At 46.7% G+C, this 18,371-nt stretch overlaps 1 protein-coding gene across 3 annotated transcripts in view; it reads right to left on the reverse strand.

Moving 5' to 3' along the window:
* Positions 1 to 3,568: 3,568 nt before the first annotated feature.
* CBFA2T2 (CBFA2/RUNX1 partner transcriptional co-repressor 2) overlaps positions 3,569 to 18,371 on the reverse strand; it is a 130,553-nt gene continuing 115,750 nt past the window's right edge. For 2 of the 3 annotated variants that reach the window (XM_019733980.3, XM_074317917.2), the window contains exons 9-11: positions 15,332 to 15,400; positions 12,386 to 12,576; positions 3,569 to 8,292 (exon numbers count right to left, since the gene is read on the reverse strand). In XM_019733980.3, coding sequence (XP_019589539.1) covers positions 7,993 to 8,292; positions 12,386 to 12,576; positions 15,332 to 15,400 — 560 coding nt within the window. In that variant the 3' untranslated portion in view covers positions 3,569 to 7,992. The remainder of the gene's footprint in view (positions 8,293 to 12,385; positions 12,577 to 15,331; positions 15,401 to 18,371) is intronic. The other variant, XM_019733990.3, reaches the window with a different exon arrangement.

The raw sequence follows: 18,371 nt of genomic DNA on the forward strand, positions 1-18,371 counted from the left end.
CCCCCATCTATGGCTCCGTGGGTGTTCCTTTTTGGCCTCACCATATCCTGCATTCTTATGTGGGGAGCGGGACCAGAGACCCCGCAGGCCTCCCTGCACGACAAGCTCTCAATGAGAAACGAGTGCCCTTCACACACAAAGGGAAGGAGAATTAGGGAGGCCTTCACGAAGTCATTCTCAAGACAAATACTACTTGAATAAGACACGAGGCTCCAGGCAGGAAGCTGGGACAAAGGTGAATCCTCAGGGAAATCACATATTGGCAGAGAGAAGCAGCCTCTGTTTACAGGGGCTTCCTGGGGCTAGGGTGACTGCCATGTGATCACAGCCCCTCAGGGGTACTGGCACCATCAGCACCTCCAATTTACAGATGAAGAAACAAGCTCAATGAGTAAGTACCTTCTCTGGGCCACACAGCTGGATCTATTATTCTCTGGCACCAATAGGTATTTGCTGTCAAGTGTGAACAGTGCTGGGGGAGATCTCGGGTATCATCTGGTAATGGAAACCAACTCAGGACTTGGAGGGCAGTGGCAACTATAACAAAGGAAGGAGAGGTACCAAGCCCTGGGGCTGCAGGATGGCAGATGGGGTAGCAAGGAAAAACCGTGGGAATACAGCAGGAGATGGAGGGTGGTTCTGGTATGGGCTCTCCAGGGCCCAGCCCTGGGAAGGTAGGTGGTGGTGGGGCCAAAGCCTGATCATTTCTGGAACTTCCTAGGAGGCACCCAGAGAACGGTAGATGGAGTCTTGGGCAGAAAAGGTTGGTACAAAGGGGAGGGCAAAAGTGTGCTGGAGTGTGCGCCCTGGATAGGAATCTGGCTTGTGGATGGAGGCGGCCGAGGGAGCAAGTCTAGCTCTGTCCACAAGAGGGCGCGCGACACTAGGCAATGAAGCCGTGCTGGGGAATGGGGCGGGGCGGTTTGTTGTTGGTTTCCCCAACCCTGGAAACGGAGGACCGCTGAGGAAGGGATACATCTAACTGACCACTCTGAAATTCGAGCAGTTACAAACAAGCACAGCTGGGCAAGATGGGTTTAGATCGATGCATGTTTGCTCATTCTGAGATTGTATCATCATCTCAAGCCAGTTATTTCCCTTTATATTGATAAACATGAGTCAATAGGCTCCTTGACTCCATCTATGCTTGGTAAAATTTGAAAGCGCTTTCCCCTCCCAAAAATAACCTATTTCCCACCTCTTTGTCTATGACAACCATATAGTAATGCTCCACTCATTTTCAGATTCATCGAATCCGCTGCTCAATAGTGCTCTGAGTACTTATTTCAATGATTGCTGTTCCCAGAATTCTATTTTCAAATCTGCCTATTTTTGCTTTTTAACAGTTTGATTATTGCTTTCTCCCTCCCAGAATATGGCCTGGGGAGGGCTGTCTGCCTACTCATTTTTAGACTCGTGTTTTTTGCTCATTTTTTTTAACCCTGGAGGCTATTTTATATTCTGTATCTGATAATAGTATCTGAAGCGCAGGGGTCTAATTGTTTATTGCTCCTGCAGACTTCCTATAGTGGCTCATTTTCTCAGCTGTTTAGTAATTTTTTTGGACAGTTTATAATTGGTTGAGATGTAATATTATTGATATTTTGCTCTAGAGAATTTGCAGTTTTGCTTCCATCAGAACCAGGAGATACTACAAGCCTAGAACCAACCATCTTAAATTCTCAGACCAGGTAATTTTTGACCTCGGGAGGGATGCAAATCTGAACCTCAGCCCCAGGAGAGAGCAGACGGGAGAGGACAGTCTCTGGTCAGATTTTTTTCTTTAAGCAGTGGCAGAGAGAGAGAGAGAGAGGTTTTCTGCTTGGTTCCCTTTGAGGCCAAAATCAGAGTGACCTGCCTTCACGGAGAGGTCCCGGTTTTGTCTCTCCATCTTGTACAGGCTCAAAGCCTAGTCTCAGGTTCCCCTAGAGGCAGCAAATCCCTCAAACTGACTTCCTGGAATTTCTTTTGCTCCCGAAGCATAGATTTCCTCTTTTGTATTCAACTTCCTCTGTGGTTTCAATTGACTCTATTATTCTGGCCCTTAGGGATTTCCTACACTTTCTCTTCTGTGACCTCAGCAGTGCAGTTACAAGTACCTTCATTACAATTTATCCGGCATTTGGGTGTTTTATGGTAACGGCAAATTTCCCAGTCTGCCACTCCTATAGAAATTTAACACAGTATTTTACTATATTACCACTTGCGTTGCTGCGGTCTTTTTTTCCCAGAGCTAAGGCAGACTGTGGGTTGCTGACTTGTCTACCAAACATGCATTTTGTGCTAGGCTGACCGTCACAAGGCTAAGATCCTGTAATTGTTCAAAGCAGTGGAGTTGTACAGCACTGGGCAGCTGTGGAAAAGAATGGCAGTTGGCACCATGTGTGTGAAAGAGCTACAGCTAAGCCCTCACCTTGCCCTCTGGGGCCAAGGCCAAGCGCAGGCCTTCTCCCTACCGAGATCTAGTAGCTACTCTCCTCCCTTTGCATTTTGAGGGCCTGTGAAGCTGAGGGTGCCAACAAGCCTCTCGGGCGAGGCTGCTTCGAGGTCTAGGGCTGAGGCCAGAAATGGGTATTCAGGTGCCAGGGGTGAGGCTGGGGCCAGAGCCCTCGGAAGTCAGGCCTCACTCAGGTCAACAGCTAGGAAACTGGACTGACAGCTCAAGACTCGACATACACAGTTGGGCACAGGTGTGCCTGCACCCATCTGTGTCATGTCACAGCTGGTTAGACCACCTCAGGGCCGTGGAAGGTACGCCGCAGGGCTGTGGGAGGCACAGCGAGCTGGTGGGCTTTTGGGGAAAACAGTCTGAATATATGCTTCAAGGATCCATGAAACGGTCAGTTCTAGAAAGCCCGCTTCGGAATATTACTCCAAATAAATAAAGCAAGTGGAGGAAGATGTTCAGTTCAGCTGGAAGGGAAAATGTGAAAGCAACCCAACTGCCCCACAGGAGGGGAAGCCCTCAGAGAATTATGGCCTCGATGAAATCTTACAACGATTAAGCAAATACATGTGTAGGCAATAGTGAACTTTTCTGTTTTAACACCAGTTGAAAAAGAACATGAGTAAATATTCACAAGTCCAGGTATGTTTAAAAATTTTAAGGAAATACGTGTTATTAGAAAAAAGTTATTAGAAAAAGAACCTACAAGTTCACCACCCTATTTTTCACACTTTCTGTGGTTGTATTTTCCTTATTAAATCACTTAACGGTGAAAAGCTAACAAGCAATGGGAGTGTCTGTAAGCTGTTGTTGGCACTTGACTGTGGGCCCACTGGGTGGGCAGGCAGTGTCAGAGGCATGAGCAACCAGCCTGGTCAGCTCAGGCCCCTCAGTGGGCTCCCAGAGGCCTGGCAGCTGGAACCTTCTCCTTAGCAGTACCTCCTGCTTTCGTTTCCCCAGGTGTTCTTTAAGCCATAGCAAAGACCACTGGCGGTCTCTCCCCCGCCCCCCGCCCCAAAGATTGGGGAAGAAGGAGGGGAGGACACAGGAACCCGGCTGCAGGCTGCCTCACAGTGTACATACCACCTTCCCTCCCAGTCGCACTCCAGCTTGAGTCAAAAAAGGAATATAGCCTTTTTATTGACTAAGTAGAACAAACTAAATACATATTCAACAGTTTTGGTTCATTTATACAGTACATTAAATAAGTTATGCACAGAGTTAAGTAACAAAAGTTGCTATCAAAGAAATGACAACGCACAGAAAAATCAGACTACCGCATCCTGTGGGTGGTTTCACATCATCATCCCCCTTTAAAAACCACGCTTGGAGGCTTAGTTTTTGACTTATTTACATTATTGGCTTTCTTTTATAAATGGAGCTTTTGTAGCCTCATCAAGAACTTGGAAAGCTGTGCCATTGGACCGAAGGCCTCTTGGCCAAACAGCACTTTCCACCATTCACCTAATGTTTATTGCTGCTTCTCTGCCAACTCCAACGCAGGGACGGCCGTCCCTGCCAGCCGCCAGCCGCACATGCCCTATTTGGTATAAGCATCAGGGAGTGTACACTGGGCAGTTGTGGGCCTGACCAGATGGGGTAGCAGGGAAAGCGCCATCTGTGGGGCTGTGAGGAGGAGGGATGCAAGGCCCACCCTCAGACCCCCTAACCTTCTCCTGGCTCTTGATGGAAAAGGTCGCCTGCACCCTCATCTTTGGAAATGAGCAAGTCAGTGCACGTGGGCAGAGGCAGGCAGTCAACGTTTTGGTTTCGTAAGACTCACACCCCCAGAGTTGGAAGGGCCCTGTCCGGCAGCTGGCCCAGGTCCCCGCCCCACCCCGGGCAGTCCTCTCACAGCTGGCTGTCGGGCCCATGCTGGAGCAGCCCAGGTCCCTCCGGCTTTTCTAACATTTGGTTCAAACACGCCATCACCCAGTTGTCTGTAAAAAGCTAAAGAAAAAAAAAAAATCTAAGAAAGTTGGCTTGGTCTAATGACCCGGGAGTCTAGAAAACTAGTTCCCAAGAAAGCCTCCAAGATGTGTTCTATTTAAATGATTTATTCAATCCATAATCCCGTCCACAGTTCCCAGGACAACCAACCACCCGGCCATTGTTAACGCTTCTGTTCTGAAGAACCCACTACCACACAATTCCAGTTGTGTTGGTGAACCTTCGGATCTACTTGCTGAGATATTTTCTGGAACCACCCAAAACAAGGTCTACACCCTTTGCAAGCAGGTATCAGCACTGGGGATCAATTTGACTTTGGAACAAGGCCATACAAAGTAAAGTGTAGATTTTCTGTCTAGAAGCTAAAGACGCCCACGTTGACAGCAAGAGTTGAGGAGCTCCTGGTAGACCACGCGGCCTGGATGGGCCCAGGACATCAGTGTGCAGAGGCCACACTGCAGCCCATCCAGACATGGACCCATGCTGGGTAGATGTGTCCTGTTTCTAAACTCAGATCCATTGGGACATTCATGACTCAGCACAGTCCAGGAAAAGATGTACTTGCTGTGACCTCAGGGCCGCTCGATCCCCGGAGCTGGAAAGACCCTCCAGAGCGGAGTGCTCACACCTTATTAGGTGGGCTGGCTATGCCTTGCGCAGGTGGAATGAAGCAGTTTGTTCAGTCAGTTTTCACATATGGTGCAGGCAGTGGGGGCCCCAAGGATGACGGAAGTACGAGGAGACTGCCTCAAGCATCGTTCGGAACAGGGAACATTTAACGACGGCTCCCATATTGGCCACTCTTGGTGTTTTCTGGTTCCTGCAACCATTCCTCACGGGGCAGAGGACAATGATACCCTGTCACTTGTCGGTGTCCCTCAGTGGGCGATGCTGATGGTTGGGCAGGCACTTCCATATTTGCTTTTGGTTTCTATGGTAACATGGAAGAGCCTGTGACCACCCTGACAGCACCTTCAGTACCACCACTCTGAGCGCTTTGTCTTAGCCTCCCAAGTACGAACTATAAAGGTGGGTCCTCTACGCAGCCTGATTACATTATTTAAAATCCAACTAAACTGGGAAGCCTGAACTTGCACCCCCAACCTGGTAGCTGGGGTGGGATCAGCAGGAAACCAAGCGGGGAACCTGGACTCACCCCCTTCCTCTGCAGCGCCTTACCCCACCCCACCCCACCCCACGCCCAGCCCCTCCTCCTCGCAACCCGAGAGCTGGAGAATTTCAGGAAGGAGGGAGCTAGAGAAAGGGATTCTTCCTATCTAAACAGGAAGTCCTGGACAGATGCGCTTGCAGCCTGTACGTGAAACTGACCAAAATGAACCCAGCAAAAGGTATGGGAACTGAACTCCAGTGTGGAACACTGCCCAGGTTTTCAACGTGGCCTCTGGATAGCACATGAGCAAAGCAGTGTAGGAGAGCATTACAAAAACTGAAACCTAAGCTGTCATTGGAACCACAGCCGCTAAACCTAAACCTCAGCTTAAGAAACTGACATCGAGCCCTGATGAGTAGTATTTTGTTGGTCTTGGATCTTTATTCCCACCAGGAAAAATGTGAGCTACCCTGGCTATGCTGTGGCCAATGAGGATTTGAAGAACCCGCCTAGGTGTGCATCCATCCGACTTGCTGGTGAAGACAGTGAGCTCAGGACACACCGTGGACACCACGCGACACCCGCTTGCCGTAAGCGATGTACAGGCTCCGTGACCTCCTTATGGGACATCCCACATCTTATGGAAATGCAGGCCAGTCCTGTCTGGGGTGCTCATTTCATCCAGGTTAAAGTCAGGACACCCCACCGAGTGTTGCAGCTTATGGAGTTCCACAATCAAGTAGCATCATGCTGTTTTTCCTTCTCTGGGTATACTTGATGCAATGGAAACAGAGGTATTTTAAAGATGCCTTGTACCGAGGTCCTTTCTCAGATAGAAAATCCTTGGGAAAAGTAAATCGGGGACTAGCAGTTCTTAAAGATACACCGAATGCAAGGTCAATGCGACCGATGCTGATCGCTTTTCCTTCACGGGACCGAGAGCGTCTCCTCCACCCTGTCAGCGCACAGAAGGTGGCCATCTAAAGCGGAGCTTTCAAGTATCAGCAGGAGCAAGTCAACCAACTCTCCCCAACTGACTCCTTGAGGCAAGAGGGTGGTGGAGGTCCAGAGGTGGAGACTGGGCAGTTCAGGGTCCTGGGGCTCCCAACGGAACCCGAATGGCAGGGGAAATGTGTGTGGCAGTTTTTAAGACTTTAACGGGGGTTTAGGTGACATCATGTTTGGAAAGCCAGGTAAGCAGCTGGAAAAGTCCCTGAAGACAGGAAGAAAAATCGGCCAGGCTCTCTCAAAATGGTTCTCACATTTCACAAAACTTTTCTTAGCTCAAAGAAGGTAGGTATCAAACAAGAGAAGAGAAAGGAATCTGAGACTTTGTGCCTGATACTAAAAGGACAGTACGTATGACATGAAACCACGAGGTCTGAAGAATTCTTTCAGGTCCAGGAGGGCTGCTCAGACATGACCAAGCCCTGACCGGTGAGGCAAGTCCTGGTCACATCACGTCACATCCTCTGGGACAACTGTGGCTTATTAGGCACCACACAGAGACCACGGGAAGAAGATCCACAGTGATCTGGACACGCGCGGTCTGAGATAAAAGGACACAGAACAAGACTGTACAAACAGCCAAGCGGTGACAAAAGGTTCTGCATTTCCAATAGGTGATCCATTCAGTAACTTGACGATACTAGTTTGGCCAACATGCTCAGAGAGAACAGACTATCCACAATCGAGTCTCATTCTCCCTCAGACCAATCCATGCGCTGGGAACTATTTTCTGCACGAGCAAAAATCAAATAAGAGAGAGAAAAACGGGTCCCAAACTATAAAGTAGCCAGCCAGTTTGGAAAATCTTGTCCAAAATGATCTGTAGAAGTTTGGTAGAAGTTTTACTCATTTTTAATTATTGTGGGTACTTTTACTGAAATGGTGACTTCTTTCCCGTGGCTTCTGAGAATCTTAACAAGTCTGAACAGCAGGGTCAAGGAGAGTCCTGAGTGCCACTTCTTGCCTGCCCAAGTCCCAGGGGGCCAATCAGTGGCATCTGCTGAGGGTGGACATAGGGCTCAAGGAGCTGTCGGGGGGACCTCCTCCATGGCCTGTGGTCAGCCTCCAGGCCCCTGGCGCGGGAGGAAGTGGAGAAGGGACAGTGCCTGGGGTGAGCTGCCTCCAGCCTGGCTGGGCACATTGGACAGTCTGCTGCCTCAAGGGGCAGGAAGGGGAGCTGGTGGTCGACACTGAAGAGGGGCTGGCCATGCCAGCTCCAGCTGGGAGAGGAACAGACCAGGAAGCCATGGAGCAGACAGCTCCAGATAGCTGCCTGTGTGCAGACAGAATGGCACACTCGTTCCCCCAAGGACACAGACGGAAACCGGGGCAAGTGTCCGGAGAGGCTGTGGAGCAGTGTCAGCTGGCCTTGCACTCTTCCTGCCTCCCCTTCACTTCTTGCTGATGACCCAACAGCCAGCCCCTGGAGTAGCGTTTTGTCATGCTGTGAGGTCATCAGGGCAAGTGAGTCTGGGGCTCAGAGTCCGTTGGTGTCGACGGCTGTCACAGAGGCAGGTGTTGAGGAGCGCGAGGTGGTGGCCGAGGTCTTGTCCAGGGCCGGGCTTGGTACACTGCAGTCGGCAGACCTGGCTGCGGAGCCCCTTCCTCCAGGAAGCAGTGGGCGGCTCTGGCCGTGGGGACTCTGGCCGTGCAGGTTCTGGCCACAGAGGCGGTGGTGCCGCTCCCAGTCCTTATGCTGACAGAAAGATCCGCAGTATCGTGCAATGTTGCAGCCGCTGCACGTCTCACTGGCTTTGCGGCCACAGTTCCAGCAGTTCTGCAAGACACAGGCATCAGTTATTTGCTTGGATCTCGTGGGGCAGGCTTGTCATCACCTGCCACCTGCTCTGTAGAACAGGGGGTGCCCTGTATGGGGAGAGTGTGGCCTTGGAGCGGCACATACCTGCCTCTACTGTTCCCTGCTTTCCAAGTTGCCTGAGTAAAACAGGAAAACTACCGACTCCGCCGTCGGGACAGCAAGACGAGGGGGATGTGAAAACACACGCCCAGCACCATCACGGGCAGGCCGAGTCGCACCTCCCCTGGAAGCAGTGACTCAACGAGCAAACCAAACTGTCCCATGGTGCCCCCACCATCGCTATCTATTCTAAGACCACACATGCATGTGTGTTTAGACATTTTCTCTCTTGCCTCTTCCAATGGAAGAAGGATCTTGATTATTTTCACTGATAACACCGATATCTTTTTAAAAAGCCAGAGACTGGGATGGCTGAACAAGAGTGTGGGTGGCTGTGCTGCTTTCTCTGTGGCCATTCTCTTTCAGAGATTGCCTTGTCATAGGGGGGCTGGGGATCGTGAGGCTACTTCTGGCTTGTTTATGGGAACCCCCACAAGAGCTCAGAGCTCAGGGCCCGGAAGGCCTAGGTCAGGGAGCTTTCTTACTACTCTCTGCACTTTCCTAGAGGGAGGGCAGGTAGTGCTAGGGTTCTGCAGAAACCACGTGGTGAGGGTAGTGCCCTGCTTGAGGACGCACTGTCTACCATGGAAGTTATGGGCCACGTGAGGCATGGTAAGAGCTGGAAGCAGCCGCCGTGAAAGCAACGGAAACAGTTGCTGGATGGTACACTTCCCCCAGTGAACTAGGAAGAAGAGCAGCAGCGTGAAGAACGCAGCCACCAGCGCAGCTCCTGTCCCTGCCCCTTGGAACTCTCCTTCCTCTAGGCTCCCGTGATGACTCCAGTAGTGACGCATGGCTTTTGTTCTGCACCCGAGGTCTCCAGAACCCACTTATAAGAGCAAGCCCCATGGCACTGGCCAAGTGAAGCTATTGGAAAGGGGCAAAGCTCTCTTGGCATCAGGAGGACTTGAGCCGCTCCCGCCTCCCCAGGTTTTCCAGGATGGCAGAAGCCGGTCATGGGCCTGGTCTGACCACACCAGCCTCCATGAAATCAAGACACTTGCTCAAGGGAAAAACAAAATACAACAAGTGGGTCTGGGCCACCTGGCCCGCCTCTTGCATTGTACAGACGGGACACTGAGGGCAAGTGGGCAAGGACTGGCCTAAGGTTTTGAAACGATGACTTGGCTCTGGAAGGCCTGGACCCCGGACCACGTGACTCCACTACACTCAGCGGACAAGTCAGGTTTCAAAGAACATTAGAAAGGGCTGTGGGCTCCCTTCTACCACAGCAAGCTCCTCAGGAGCCCCACACTCGGGACGGCCCAAACTTAACAACATTAACATCAGAGGCCCACAATAGGGAACAGAAGTAATTCTTAGGGTCCATTTATAGATATCCCAGCAAACTGCATTCCAGAGAATTTCATACTTTGGAGTCTGACAGGCTGAGTCCAAACAATGCTTTGGCACCATGTCACCGCTCGTGGGGAAGAGCACCGTGGGTGCCTACATGGGGCTGCTGTGGAGACACAGGCCGACCGCTCAGCCCCGTTCAGAGAGCTGTCCAGCTCCGTAAGAACATCTCAAACTGGGGCAGAGCCTTTAGCCACTGGTACTTGTCTGCCATTCTATTTAAAATAGCTTATTTCATGATTTATGAGATACAATAAAACAAGATAAATAGCCTCCCACAGGGGCAGGAACGGACGTGCACGAACGATGTGGTAAGTGTCAGAGTAGCCAGGGTGAAAAGGACACTGTCGCATTCCCTTTCCCTGTGACTTTTCCCTGATTTAACCATGAGGCTTTTTGCCAAGATACAAGACAAAAAAAGTTTATTGCTGGAGTCGCCTTTCAAATCAACATTCCTCAAAGCTGGAGCAACACACTTGGCCAAACAGTCCTTTGTAGTTAATGGGAGAAGGTTATAAACCTTCTGAGTTACTGGCCAGGGAAGTCAGAAATGGGATTCCAGAATTTCCTTTGTTAAGCATGGGCCATTAGTTTATGCCACTATTATTCCAAGTATGGCCCACGGACCACCTGTATCAGAACTATCCAGGCTTATCAAAATCCCTGGGACCCATCCCACACCTCCCTGACCTTATTGCAAACCTGGCCTAAAAGAGAAATGACTCCTCATCTTACAATCACCTGCTGGCCCACTATGTTTGCCAGGAAAGCCAGGATGGGGACGGGACGAGTGCCTTGTGCTGGAGCTGAGGCGACCTCTCGTGTCAGCCCTCCACCCGAGGTATGACACGGGGGACTGCTTGGGTCTGGCCCTCAGAAGAGGTGGCTGTTCTCCAAAAGCAAGAGCTGCCACAGCTTACAAATGTACGTTGTTAAGACATAACAAAATCCTTTTCATCTGTGCAGCGCACTTAGTGCATTGCAGTTTAAAAACACGTCCACAACCACAATTGAATTATATCTTCCTAGAAACTATGAGACCAGCAGGCCAGGGGCTGCTCACACCCACTATACACTGACTCCATAGGGTACAGTGCTAGTGTGAGGGGCAACTGGTACTGGGAATCAGGGCTCCTAACCTCCCACCCTGGACTCCTTCCGTTACACCGAGCCACCTCTCACAGGATGAACAAGAACTCCAGGGATACCCTGCTAGATTTCGAGTAGAATTTTCTGGATGAAACAGAGGTGAAGTAGCCCTCGCCTTCCTGGTCCAATGCAAACTCACCCACAGCTTAGGCCCCCGCTATCCCTCCTGTTTGGGAAAGAAAGTTTGCTGCGATGGATGCTGGTGTGAGCCTCACCTGCAGGCCACTTTGTACACTGTTTGAAATTACAGCTCCTTAAAAGCAAATTCCTAGAGATGGAGAGTTAGAATTTAAACCACGCAGTCCAGATCCAGAACTCATGGTCTTAGCCAAAATGTTACACTCCTTCTTTGGAGAAAGATATATAGTTAAATACAAACATAGATATAAAAGTAGATACATATGGTCAAATACAGATATTGATATGGACAGCTAGAGATATAAAACTAAATACACACAACAGAAATAGATACCACTACTCAAAAACAAAGTAGGAGGGAAGAAAAGGGGAGGATTAAAAGAACTATTTCCTCACAATTCAGCGTCTTTGTTGGAGGGCTACAATAAGGAATTTCCCCACATCCTTGGTGATGGTCTCATGATATTTACACATTTTCATCTCCACATTACCATGCTTGGTACTGCTATATTTGAAAAGAATCATTTAAACAGACTGACAAAATAAACTTTGTTGTTTAAAAAAGCAAACCAACGAAAATACTCCAGTTCTTTATAACTTCAAGAGAATGTCCCAAATATAGCTAGTCTCTCAACTGGGAGATGGGATCTACCTACTTACAGACAGGCTTGTTTAGGACTTAACGTTTATCTTAAACCTGGGAAACGATGAAACTGAATGTTACCATGGTATAAGAGCATCCTGTCTCTCTTCGAAGCATCACCAAGTACTGGGCCCTGGGTCTTAGAGACCTGGGCAGGTCTGCCAGCTGTGTCACTTCAATCCGTAACAAAGGAACCTATTCATTACAGACAGGCTGGGTGCTGCAGGGGCCGGCATTTCCTTACCCCGCACCCTAGCTTCGGCACTGTGGGATTGTCAGTTAAATTCCCTAAATCACAGTTTCCTCATTTATCAAATCAGAATCCAACACCTCCCTCACAAGGTCACGGTGAGGATCCAAAAGACAATACAATACACACACTCAGCCCTGTGGCTGGCACACGGTAAACAGGCCACTAATCAATGGTGGTGGACATTATCATACAATTACACAAACTCTGTCTCTAGGGTCAGTTTTTAAAATTTAAACCAATATATAAGAATATATATATAACCGAGAATCAAAACTTCTGGTACTGGATACAAATTATAACCGTCTAGTTCAAGAGTGGACGGTGTGTCTCACTGCCTAGCACTTGAGAAGAAAGGTGGATTGGGTCACTCCAGCTGCCCCAGCCCGAGTCCCCAGCGCTAACAGAGCTCTGACCTCCGTTGACTCTTCCTGCTCATTTATGACGAGAAAGGCATCCTCTGCAGCCTGCCGTTTGACGTCCGCTATGGTTTGCTCCATCCGGGCTCTCTCTGTTGCAATCACTTCAAAGGCTTTTTGCTCTGCTTCAGCAACGGCTTTCTGTACTTCTGACATGGCCTGAATTTTCACCTTATTCACAGCTTCTTCTAGAAGAAAGTGACAGTAAAATCAACTGGCCGAGAAATCTTTTCCCGCCTACCCCACATCATTTCTAAGGGACAGAGCTCAAACAAGATGACTCTTCTAAAAACAAAGATCAACATATGACATATGCGCTCATTTTTATTGTTGTACTCAGTGGTCCGTCCATTCATGCAATCATTTGTTGGGTATGTGGGTGGATGTGGGCACTGGGCTAGGGACCAGGGACACCCAGGTGGCTAAGACATAGTCCATGTTCCCATAACTGCTATCAAGTACAAAAGGTGGCTTATGTGCCATGACATATGTCAGTATCAGAGATCGCGTCAAAGGGAAAAGTGGTCAGGCCTACAAGTGGCAAAAGAGGATCAAGAAAACGTGCCTTGGTTGAGATGGCAGGTGGAAACCAACTTTTGCAAAGTCTTGCATCCCATGCTAAGGAATTTGGCACCTTTTCTAAAGAAAATGTGAACCTAAAGGTTTCTTTGCAAGGAGAGACTGAAGACAGAGATACCAACTGAGAGGCTGGGACAATAATTCAGGTGATGAAGAGACTCTGAATTTAGGCGAGAGCAAGTGGCCCAGAGGAGGGGATGAAGCAGAATGAGACTGGTAGCATTTAAGGGTCTGGAGGTGCGGGTAAAGGTGAAGAATGGCAGTTATACAAATTAAACGGATAATAAGCAAAATGCTGGTGTGGAGGCAAGTGAGAAGGTTGAGGTTCATCTGGTGCATCCAGGGAAGGATGAGCTGAAGATACAGATCTGGGCAGGTTGCCAGGAGCCCTGGGCTTCCAAAGTCCTAGTCATCATTACCCCACTTGGTTTCTGGTCACTTCCTCCCATCAACACCACCCTGCTTGGTTTCCGTAGGATGGATACTCCAAATGACACATTCTGTGCATTTGAGCGTGAGCCGTAAGTCCCAAAGTGAATGACCTCCTGAGACCTGTACAAGACTGGACGACACAGAAGCCTAAGGAAACTCTCTTACTGCTTGGCTTTTGCACATGGCCTAGGCTCAAAGGCGGTCTAAATATAAACAGAGTGTTCTGGGCTGCCACTCTTTTATTGCTCCAGTATTAAGAAAGTTTTCACCTTAAAGGCCAAGCAAGGATGATGCTGAGTTGACTTGACACTGAACTCCACACTTCCTTTACTCTTGGTGTCCACAGGTTCACTGTGGCCCAGCACAGCTACCCTTCCCATCCTCTTATTAGTTACCAGGTAGGTGTTAAGTGTATCTTATTGAGCCAACATAATAAAGCCCTGAAGAACATTTATCCTCTCAGTTTAAGGATCAATCAATAAGAATCATAGTTTGGATAATTAACTTTGCTGAAGGTCATCTAAGGTCACAGATGGCACTACAGCAGAACAAGGACTCAGATTTAGCTGGCCCAGTGCCAAAGTCGGGCTCTTAAGCACAGTTAACCAAAGGTACATCCCAAATAGAAAATTACTAGTTATCATGGTAATCTTTCTCTCTCACTTAACAATTGCTATCTTAATTTCCCACAATTCTACTCCACTTTTTGATAATGTAATATAATGTACATCTCCCTATGTCCAATTGCAAAGGTTTTTCCAAGGTGCTATGTCAATTTTCAAATTATTTTTAATGGTAAAATAATATTTTATTGTGGTGTCACACTGTAAATTCACATAACCATTCACAGATATCTGGGCATGTCCCAGGTTGCCTCCCCCTTGCCCCAAGAATATTCTAGAAACAGTGTCTTTATACACACTGTTGCTTCTTAGCAATTTATGTGTGTTAAGTCCAGATCATTCGATATTGAAAGGATCCAAAAGCATGAACAAATGAAGAATGACTTCAAAAATTTGCATATACTCATGGTTGGTAGCACCTAATAATTTCATGTATAAACCTCTGATGATTTAGTGTCATTAATAGGGTCCTATAAAAATGTGTCAATAACTGGGCGTTAAGGCTTTGGGGATTAACTGATCAGGGTTGCTTTATCTTGTACTTTCCTGACTGCCAGTAAGAATAAACATTTTGCAATATGTTTATTTGTATTTCTTGTAACTTGTCTGTTCATATCTTTTATCCATTTGTTTATCATGGTCTTAATGCTCTCACAAGCTTTTATGAATGATAGGTATTTTTTATAAAACTAGGTAAGAAAACCAAAAACTGTATTGGGCTAAAAAAAAAATGTTACTGGGAAAGGGAGGCAAGAAGAAAAGGTGGTTAGCACTTGGATAAGGGAAATATTAAGGATGTGAGGTTAGTTTAATCCCCTATCTTACTACAACAGGCAGTTTCACCCTCCTTTATTCTTGTAGAAATTGAGGCCTACCAAGAACAGTCCTGACAAAGCTAGGCACAGTGAAGGTGAAAGGAACAACAGAGGGTAATGCCAAGAGCAGAATGAATGCAATGTGGGAGCATGTGAAAACTGTGTCGATTCTAGTGAAAAGGCAGAAAATGAATTAAGCTATATGCCCCCAAAGACAGCATATAACTAGGAAAGAAAGAATTGGTTACTCAATGCCTCAGTGTGACCCAGTAGAGAGGTTGAAAAGGGACCTGGCTGGACTGTAAGGAGTCATTCCAAATTCTTCACCTGCAAAGTCACACGAGAGGCGACGTAGATGTGAGGGAAAGCTGGAGGGGGAGACAGGAGCCTAGAACTCTATGAGGAGGACGTGAGGACAAAACCACCTTCCTCACAAATACGTGCTCCATGCTGGCACAAATTAGTGAGTACATGCAACCCACAGACAGACATACCAGTTTTTTTCCAAAACTCCACAGGTACATATCCTGTTGCTGGCCTACTGTTGAATTCCCGCTGAGAATCTACAAAAGGATAAGTAGCACAAGGTCAGAAGCTACCCGTGGTCGGCATGGTTTATTTTTATGAAAAATTCATCAGACCTGTCATTCACCACTTAGGAAGACTCAAACATCTATGTTCATTTGGTGCAAATAACAAACAACCCAAAAAACTCTACAGGATAAAATCACATTATAAAATAGTACATTTAATTTTTACTTTTAAAACACACACACACCCTCAAGTATGAACAGTATTTCAAAGTAGTAAGATTAAAGGTGACCCTCACTGTTTTCTTCTTACTTATCTATATGTCCTTATTTTTGTCCCTATAAACATATATATATTTGAAGGTACTCCCTAAAATATAAATATAACTATAGATACTTATGTGTTATATGTGTGTGTTCGTATCCAATTTAACTGTCCCCATCACGCACAGGGCACTGACAACTGCTTTGTAGATATGTCAAGAGAATATGGCTTTTGTTTCTTGGCAATTTTGAATACTTATATGTGATTTAGGGAGGTTTCCTTTACATTTCTTAAAATGCTTACAAACAAACAATCAAACAAGCAAGTAGTAAAGAAAATACTCTGACCTGGAACCGTGCATTTCAAATGTACCCCAAAGAGGCATCCCAGGGAGTTGCTGGGACAGGCACATGGGTGTAGGCTGATTTATCTTATATGCTTATTATGGTTATAAAATACAATATTTTAAAAGAAATGGTTTCATTGCTTTAAAAAGTGTGAAAGCTATAATAATTAAGATAATTTGAAGGTTTTTAAAATGAGTCTGTGCCAGCAGACTCCTTCATTTCCTTATGCTTTCTTGAGGCCAATCTGAAAAAGTAGATTTTTATGCTCTGAACACTCACCAACCCACAGTGCAGAGAAATCAGGGGAACAGCCAGTGTGGCAGGGGAGGCCAGCCTGGCATGAAACATTTGCCAGAGGAGCTTTATAAAACGGTTAGTCCGCATAAGAACGCTACAAACTGGCCTTGGGTAGCGAGGGAAACACCCCCATTCCAAGAGCTATTGCACAAAGAACCTACTTCTATACCCTCCTAAAGCTATTGGGGATAATGAGTTCTTTTTTAATTCTGTAAAATATACATAAAATTTACCATTTTAAAGTGTATAATTAGTTCATTCACAATATTGTGCAACCACCATCATCATCTAGTTCCTGAACATCATCACCCCAAAAGGGAATCCCATACATTTAATGTTTTGATAGTATTAATCCTTTTTGTGACACTGGGCTCTCTAAGGAATGTTACCATCACTGCCAATAAAAAGAAAGCTGAAGGACTCTCTTCACCATGGAGAGGTTCCTGAGTCACGTGGCCATCCGCAAACACCTCGAAACTCAAGTAGGAGACTTGGAACAGAAGAAGCCAAGCAAAACAAGCTAAGGAGAAGGCAGTGGATCAAGTTTAACCGAGTCTTAAATAAGGGAAAGGGCTTTGAGTGTGCAGATAAGCCGTCACTGATGTTAAATGACAAAAGAAACACTTGTTTACTTGTGGGGATGTAGGGAAGTCTTGATCAACCAAGGCAAGCCATTCCACTCCAGTCATTAATAGACCCTTGGTCATATCCTGTGTGGAGCTGCCCAGTCCTCAGCATTTATTTTTCTGACAGATGTAAACGGTGAGATGCATCTGACCCTAAACTTCTCAGCTTACTCAGGAAATGCCTGGAAGCTGGGAAATTTTCCTATTTTCATTAGTCAGAGTCACTGTTTTTATATCCCTTGCCCAGAAGAAGACAGAAGTCAGGATTTTCAGTTGGTTCACTAAGAAAACGAGTTTCAGAGGCTACCGTAATCAAAGGCCAGATAGATAATGTGAATAAATGGTCAGATATGGGGGAATAATGGTACTGTGGTTATGTTAGAGAATGTTCTAGTTCTTAGGAAAAAACAGAACAATGCATTTTAGGATAAGTATCATGACAGAGATAGAAGTCTTCAGTGCAGGATGATGAGCTAGTCGATTCTTTATGTTTCTTTATATGTATATGTATTTTCTATAACGCGCCCTGTAGTTTTAATGAAAAATGATACTTACCTCACGAGGTTGCTATGAGAATTAAATGATAATGTATATAAAGGAATGGTTCTTGACTCTGGGAGTCCAGGTTCCATTCAGACCAATTAAATCAGAAACTGGAGGTGGGGCCAGGACATCAGGATTTTTCCTAAAGTCCCCAGGTGGGTTCTAATGGGTACCCAGTGTTAACAGCGGAAGTAAAGTGCCTGGCTTAGAACCCAGTGCTCACGTTTAAGATCTTCCAAACCACACGAGGAGGATCACTTCTCTGTAGGTCATATGGATTTCCTATTGTAACAACGGTAAAGTCCCTTTTTAAAAACTGATTCTTGCTCCAGCTTGATCCTTCAGTTGCAGGCCTTATCAATTAAACTAGCCAATTCAGTAGGAAAGAATTTCTTTCTTTTTTTAAAAAAATTTTACTGGGGAATATTGGGAAGCAGTGTGTTTCTCCAGGGCCCATCAGCTCCAAGTCGTTGTCCTTCAATCTAGTTGTGGAGGGCGCAGCTCAGCTCCAAGTCCAGTCGCCGTCTTCAATCTTTAGTTGCAGGGGGCGCAGCCCACCATCCCATGTGGGAATTGAACCGGCAACCTTGCTGTTGAGAGCTCCTGCTCTAACCAACTGAGCCATCCGACCGCCCCCAAGAATTTCATTCTTTTAACCCCCACCCCCATCACGCTACAGATACATTCATAATTCCTCCCCCTTCCATTCCCCCAAATAGACATATACTCAAACTGTTACATCAATAGTCATCATTTACAGTACAGCTGAGTCATGTGGTTCATTCAGTCCATGAATCTTTTTATCTTTCAGAAAAAGTTTTTTCTTCCAGTTAATTGCCTTGTTTATTCATGTGCTAAATTTCTTATGTAATTATTTCTAATTCAATCTCAAATTCTCTTCTTATTGTGTAAATATTTCACAAATT

The sequence above is a fragment of the Rhinolophus sinicus genome, chromosome 13 (genome assembly GCF_057876585.1).
Source record: "Rhinolophus sinicus isolate RSI-liver-muscle chromosome 13, RSI-T2T, whole genome shotgun sequence".
Classification (NCBI taxonomy): domain Eukaryota; kingdom Metazoa; phylum Chordata; class Mammalia; order Chiroptera; family Rhinolophidae; genus Rhinolophus; species Rhinolophus sinicus.